We start from the raw sequence: 7522 nt of genomic DNA, 5'->3' as shown, positions 1-7522 counted from the left end.
CTCCACGTTCGGCAGCCCTTCATGTGCCGATTCTTCTGCCGAGTCGGCCGCCGCCGTTGCCCCCGCCGCCCCGTCTCTCTCCGGGCACCCGGCCTCAATCGCCGCTGACAGCACCATGGCCAAGCCCAATGGTCTGGCCTCATCGGCGCCAGCTGCCGCGGGTGAGGACTTCAACCTCAGCGAGTTTGATGAGTCCCTCTTGATGGTCAGCGCCGCCTTTGCCACGCTCAGCTCCCTGGACCTTCCGACCGAATCCGAGCCCAAGCCCGAGCCCGAGCCGCCTGCCGTCGCCACAGCCGCCCTTCCCGCGGTGGCTCCGGCCCCGGCCCCGGCCCCGGCCCCGGCCCCGGTGCCCATTCTGGCTCCCGTGTCGACGCCCTATGTTGCCACCCTCTCACCATGCTCCCCTTCGGTGGCCGAGATTGACATCGACGAGCTCCTGGCCTCATATGGCGTCGGCACCGGGCCGGACCCCATTCCCCCGGTGGACCCCCAGTTCGCGGCCATGCTGGTCGATGGGCTGATCTCCGGCAGCCAATCCGGCAACTCCTCGCCGGCCACTTCCCTGTTCGGCTCGGCCGCCACCTCCGCTCCCTCCATCACCACGGCTTCTGCCATGGATTTCGGCTCGATGTCGGACATCGAATTCAGCCCCTCGGATCCTGTGTTCGGCGACTCTGCCGCCCCTGAGCCCCCCTCCCCGAAGCCGACGCCCTCGGTTGCTGCCTCTCGCAGCCTGGATGATGTTCTCGCGGAACTCCTGTCGGCTGAGTCCATCGAATCCTTCGATTCCATCGCGTCTACGGCCTCAGGTGCTCCGACCAGCACCGATCCGGTGGTGGCCGCCTCGGAGGCCCCCCCTGCCACCTTGGGCACATCCACCCCCGCCGAGGCAAGTGTCCCCGCCCCTTCGGAGGTCACCGGCCCCACTCGACCGGCCACTTCCACCTCGTCCGACGCCTCTCCCGCCAATCCGACCACTGGCGATCATCCCGGCGAGCCGCGCAAGAAAAAGACCTCGGCCGAGGTTCTCCAGGGCCGATTGGTTGTTCAGGCCCTGTACGACTACGCCGGCAGCAGCATGGACCCGGTGAAGCGTCGGGCCTCCTCGGCGACCCCTCAAACCCGCGGCCTGGATCTCATCCGGGGGGAGTTCTACCTTGTCCTACGAAAGGCCTCCTCCGGCTGGTGGGAGGGTGTGCCACTCGGGGCCTCGCACACGGCCCCGGCTCCGGCCCCGGCTGATATTGCCATCCTCAAGGGGTGGTTTCCTTCGAACTTCATCCGCGTCATCTCCGACGAGCCGGCCCCGGAGAAGCTCGACACTCCGGTGTCCCCGGTCGAGTCGTCGACTCCCCCAACCACGGTGGCTGTCACTCCGGCCGGCGCTTCCACCGCTGCACAGGCCACCTCGACCGAGCCCCCAGGCACCTCGGCTGTTGCTCCACCCGGCCACGCCATCTCTCCCTTCTTCACGCCAGCTCCCACCGCCACCGCCACCGCCACCGCCACCGCCACCGCCACCGCCAATGGCGCGGTTGCCCTTTCTTCTTCCGAGTCGCCGGTCTCCGGGCTGGCGCCCGCCCTGGCGGCTGGGCTCCTCTCGCCGCCTTCCTCCTCGCCAAACCCCTATGAGGGGGGCCGGTCCGGCTCGGTCACTTCCACCTCCTCGGGGTCGCCTCTGGCCGGTCCAACCCCTCCCGTTGGACCGGGCCCCGTGTCGGCCTTCCGTGACGAGGGGGCCCGCCGGGGCAGCGACAGCACCATTGTGGGTCGGGCTCCTGACGGCGCGGCCGACCAGTCTGGCGGTGTGGCGGCGGGTCTGAGCATCGGTGCTGCTCCGGCAGCCGGCTTGCGTCCGCGTGCCGTGTCGCACTGTGCCGGGCCAGGCCGCGTTGGCATCATGCCCACGGCCTTCTCACACTATCAGTCGCCACCGAGCATCCCCTCGTCCCTGGGTGCATCGGCCACCGGCGCCGGGGCGGCCAGTGTTGGCCACAGCGCCGTCAACAGTGCCGGCAGTAGCCCAGTCCCGATGACCACCAGCCCGGGGCTACAGCCTGGCAGCCCGACTGGCCTGGGGTTCCTGGCCGGTGGCTCCGGGCCGCGTGGGCTCTTCCTGTCGAACTTCTCCAACTTGCCGCCGCCGCCGCCCAAGCCGGATGCTGTCACCGCGTCGGCCCCGGTCAGCGCACATTCCACCCCATCGGTGTCGCTCCCGCCGCCGCCGCCGGCCCCGGGCACCGTGCGTCCTGGTGTCACCGGGGCCGGCATGGCTGGCTCCCAGAATTGGACCACCGACACGGGACACCGGCGCCAGCGGTCGCACTCATCCTCGGCCGCAGCCAGCGCTTCCGGAAGCCAGCCCTTCTCGGCCCTGTCGGCCGAGCTGGCGACCACCCCTCAGGGCATCGAGTCATCTCCCCCGGACGCTGCCACTGGCCAGGCCATTGACCTGCCCACCGGCCGGGTATATTACTATCATGAGCTGAGCAACGACACGGCCTGGCAGCTGCGACTCCTCCGGGCACAGCCCATCCCCCCGACATCCTTCGAGGACCCGCCCAGCCTGGCCTCCATCATCGAGGAGGGGGGCTTGCACTTGGTGGTCAGCCCGGATTCCGCATGGGGCATGCTCCTGTCAGACATCTCGGCGGCTTTCACCTCGGCAGTTGGCTGTTTGATCCCCTCGGCTCCTGGACAGGCCGACCGCATCCGCCTCCTGAAGCATGTGCTGCTCATCTTCAACCTCGTGCGCGGGCTCTTCCTCGGTGCGGCCAGAATCCCCCTCTTGATCTCGCGTGTTTTTCATTCCCCCCCCTCCCCCCCCCTCCCTCCCTCTCCCCTTCTGCCAAACTCACCCTCTTCAATGTGAAGCCTCCAACACACATTCGCTCAAATCCCCGGTCTTCGAAATTGTTCCCGACCTGCTGGAGAGCCATCGCCAACTGTGCGGGCTTCTGTGTCAGATGATCCTCGCGGCGCGCCTTACCTGTCGGGTTTGGCCATCGCCGGACTCGCACACCACCCTCTTCCATGCCCTCTGCGCCACTTTGCGCCAAGTTCGCCAGTATGTGCGCCTGTGTGCCATGGTGGACTTGCCCCTGGCGGATTGCGCCCCAACCAGCGGCCCCAGTCCAAGCTCCAACCCCGGTGCCCCGGGCTCGCAGCAGGTCATCTTGTCGGCCGACGAGACGGCCCTCATCCGGGACCTCCGCCGGGCGGCCACTCTTCCCATGACTCTGTCATACGATCAGATGGGGCGTGGGCTGCTTGGCACGCCGACCAGGCAATTCGGCCGGCCGGTCCCTGGGCCAGCTTCACCCGGTTCGCCGGCCTCCTTCCCTCCTTCCAATTCTCTCTCAGTCTTGAGCCAGGGGATCGAGGCGTCCGCCGTGTCTTCCATTTTGCAATTGGACAACCTCTTCTTCATCCTGATGGACTTCGCCTCGCAGGTCCAGGAGATCTTCCTCCGGCGACTGGAGTCCTCCGAGGCCGGCGACTCGGCTGCCGATGCGCCTCTCTCTGCCGTGGACCTGCAGCTGCTGGCCGACATTGAGCTGGTTCTCAATCGGTCGCTCGAGCTCAGTGGGCGTCTGCATGACTCTCTCCCTCCGCAGTTGCTGGATGTCAAGTCCTTTGCCCTTCTGAGCAAGCTCCGCGAGCAGTGTGACAGCTTGCGCAATTCGCTTGTCGACTTCCCGGCTCTCCTTCGCACGGCCGAGCTCTTCTCTGAGGTACGGGCCGACCACCAGCCGGCTGGCCGGGTGGCCAGTGTCAGACACACACACACACATGCATCCCCACGTTCATCCGAACATGCCTTCTTCGTCCGCCCCCTTCCGCTCTCTCTTTTTCTCTCTCTCCCCTTCTCTCATCCCCACTGTCAGCCTGTCGCCAGTGCTGCACACATACTGACGCTCAGCCCCTTCACCTATGCCCCCCCCCCCCCCTTCCCCTGTCTCCCTGTCTCCCCCTCCCGCAGTTCTCCTCCTGCATGAATCGCACCATTCGCACTCTGCAGTCTCTGCTGTCCATTACCAAGGCCTGTGTGCACCGCTTCGAAACTGATCGCCTGCAGGAAATGATTTACGTGGTGCAACTCCGCGCCCAGGATACCAACCCGCCGACCGAGAGCAACTTCTCCAGCTGGCTGCTGGTCGGATCGCTGGTGTTTGCCGGGGACGACCCGAAATCCCGAAAGCGCCAGCTTGTCAGCCTTCGGCAGCTGTATGAGCACCATCGAGGTGCCACCTCCGGCTTGGCCCTCCCGCCCTCGCTGTCGGATCCGGATGTCACGCGCGCCGACTCATCGCTCCACCTGCCCTCTTCGCTCTTCAAGGACCGGGCCCTGTCAATTGCTGGTCCTCCGGGCCAGTCAGCACGCTTCAGCTCGGTGGCTCGTGGCCGCAATGGCACCGGCGGCCCCCTCCTGACAACGCTCACAAGCAGCGGCTCCACCGGGTCCCCCGGGTCCATGGGATCGCCGCTGGCCACTGCCCACTCGACTGGGGTGCTGACCCACGGGGTTTTCAGCGGGTCCACGCATTCCCTGCCGGGGGTTCTGGAACTCGGCACCAGTGCCGGGTCTCTCGGGTCTTCCGGGTTTTCCTCCCTGTCGACTGCCAGTGCCGATGACGCCACCTCCACGGCCAGCTTGACTTCCTCGATCGGCGACACCGGTGACACCGGCGACTTGGGGGACTCGCTCGGCGGGGGCACCGGCGTCATGTCCCCCACAGCCGGGGCCTCCCCCCCGCAGCATCATCCCCTGTGTCCGCACAATCCATCGCACCAGCAGCAGCAGCAGCAGCAGCAGCAGCAGCAGCAGCAGCCGCCGTCGCAGCTACACAGCCGCTGTCCCTCGGACCCGCCGTCGCACTCTTCCTCGACCACCTCGTCCGGGTCTCCCTCCCCCCCGCCGCCGGCTACCTCCGGCGATGGGGGGATTGCCCCCTCGGCGTTGGCCGGGTCGCCGGCACCACATGACTTCGGGGTTCTGGCCGGTGCCAGTGGGCTGTCGCGGTCCAGCAGCACCCGGCGCGGGGGCTCCAGCCGCCGGCGCTTCCACAGCCTATTCCGTGGGGACGACGATGGGCCGACAATCAACCCCGACGTGGCGGCCCTCTCCGGCAGCAGCGTGTCCTCCTCCTCGGCCACATCGCCAACTGCCTGTCCTGTGTGCCCGGCCTGCTCGTCGGCGTCGTCGGATGGTGGGACTCTCCCTGCCCACTCCCAGTTCCCTTCGGGCGATGGAGCTTCCACCACCGACTCCGGCGACCCGCCAGCCAACTGGTTCCTCGGCCCGGATTACGATCCGGCCGACCTGGTTCTCAATGCCGAGGGCCGTGTGCGCGGTGGCACCCGCGAGGCTCTCATCATTCGCATGACCCTGCACGACGCCCCGGACACCGACATGGTTCAGTCCTTCCTGCTGACTTACCGCACATTCATGTCGGCCACCGATCTCCTGGATTTGCTGATTGAGCGGTATAAGATTTCCATCCCCCCACAGTTGACCCCCGAGGAGAGCGCCCTCTTTGTCAGCCGCAAGCAGACACCCATCCGACTGCGGTGCGCCATCTCACGCTGCCTGTTGCTTGTCCTTTTTCTTGCTCTTCTTCCCTTTGGCTATGTCTCCTCTTCTTTCGGTCTTTTTTTTCCTCGCCCATTCCCCCTGTTCCCCCTCCCTCCCCCCCCTCCCTTGCTCGCTCGTTGCCTATCGACTTGTTCCTAACCGTCCGCTCTCCCATCGACAGCGCCGTCAATGTCATCAAGTCCTGGCTTGACACGTATTACGATGATTTCAGTCCGGCTATGATGGCCGTGTTGGAGGCCTTTGTGGATGATCCGCAGCATGGCTCGCACATTGTCCGCCAGCAGCTCGGCCGCCTTGTCCAGCGAAAGTCACAGACCGGGGACCAGCGCCCGGCTGCGGCTGCGGTGGCCGCCGTCACAGCATCATCCACCTCTGCCCCGGTTGCCGGCCCCAGTGGCGGTGCCTCGGCCACCCTCATCACCGCTCTCTCGTCGTCGTCCTCCTCCTCTTCTTCCGGCAATCGGCCGATCATTGGGTCTTCCTCCGGCATCGGCGGATCATCCAATGATGCGGGATCTCCCCAATCGCGGCAGACCTCGTTCTTCAATTCCTGGCGCATCTCCCGGCGTCGGGACATCGTGGACCTGGACCCGCAGGACATTGCCAACCAGCTGACTCTGCTCGAGTCGATCCTCTTCACCCGCATCAACCCCTTCGAGTTTTTGAACAAGAACTGGTCCAGCGATGTGCGCGATGGGTCGCACAAGGCCCCGAACATTCGGGCCATGATTGCCCAAACCAATCGCATCACCACGTGGGTGGTGTGCACTCTCCTGGCCGAGAAGGATCTTCGCCTGCGCACCGAGTGCCTGAAGTCCTTCATCAAGACGGCGTGTGCTCTTCCGATCTGATGTGCGCGATGGGTCGCACAAGGCCCCGAACATTCGGGCCATGATTGCCCAAACCAATCGCATCACCACGTGGGTGGTGTGCACTCTCCTGGCCGAGAAGGATCTTCGCCTGCGCACCGAGTGCCTGAAGTCCTTCATCAAGACGGCCGAGTGCTGCCTGATGCTGAGCAACTTCAACTCCCTGATGGCCATCCTCGCTGCCCTGGTCAGTGTGCCCATCCACCGGCTGGAGCGCACCTGGAAGTCCCTCCCCAGCAAGGTGACCGAGCGGTACAACCAAATGCGCCAGCTGATGAATTACAACAGCAACTTCAGATCGTACCGCGAGCGCCTGCAACTCCAGTCACCTTGTAAGCCATCCTCGCTGCCCTGGTCAGTGTGCCCATCCACCGGCTGGAGCGCACCTGGAAGTCCCTCCCCAGCAAGGTGACCGAGCGGTACAACCAAATGCGCCAGCTGATGAATTACAACAGCAACTTCCGGAACTACCGCGAGCGCCTGCAGCAGACCCCCCTGCCGTGTGTTCCCTTCCTCGGGGTGTATCTCACCGATTTGACCTTCAACGAGGAGGGCAACGCGGACTTCCTGCGCGAGGGTCCCGACCGGTTGATCAACTTCGACAAGCGCAATCGCACGGCCACCCTCATTCGCGAGCTCCAGCGCTACCAGAGCAAGGGTTACGACATCGATCCCTATGCCGAGGTGCAGCAATTCCTGGAGCGGCGCCTGGAAGCGGCCGGCTCCAACTCCGAAGATCTCTACGAGAAAAGTCTTCGCCTGGAGCCTCGAGAGACCGAGGACATGAAGATCGTCCGCATCCTGGAGGAGAACGACATGGCTTGATCGAAGGGGGCAGACACGGAATCGGGGGCTTCCCATTGCCATTCGGCTGCCCTGCTCGTCCATGCCCCTGCTGTTTGGGCGAGAAAAGGCGAGTCCCTCCGTGCGCCCCCCTCCCCTCCCCCCCCCCCCCTATCCCCCTTATCCCCTGTCCTTGAGTATATATCGCGGGGCGTACACACATGTATGAAACGTGCGCCGCCCCAGCCCCTGAGGCTGGCACATGTCTCTC

The 7522-nt window shown here is 65.5% G+C and overlaps 1 protein-coding gene across 1 annotated transcript; it reads left to right on the top strand.

Annotated features, from left to right (window-relative positions):
• Nucleotides 1-115: 115 nt before the first annotated feature.
• Nucleotides 116-7293, top strand: H696_03059 (hypothetical protein; the record flags this gene model as incomplete). Its single annotated transcript, XM_009496947.1, has 7 exons — nt 116-2771; nt 2878-3737; nt 3986-5574; nt 5760-5979; nt 6133-6285; nt 6473-6709; nt 6877-7293. 7 exons carry the CDS (start codon nt 116-118, stop codon nt 7291-7293), a joined length of 6132 nt encoding a protein of 2043 aa, XP_009495222.1.
• Between the last annotated feature and the right edge of the window lie 229 nt (nt 7294-7522).

This window comes from Fonticula alba (assembly GCF_000388065.1).
Source record: "Fonticula alba strain ATCC 38817 unplaced genomic scaffold supercont2.4, whole genome shotgun sequence".
Taxonomy (NCBI): Eukaryota; order Rotosphaerida; family Fonticulaceae; genus Fonticula; species Fonticula alba.
Note: the sequence above shows the minus strand (reverse complement) of the source record. Positions and strands in the feature narration are given on the sequence as shown.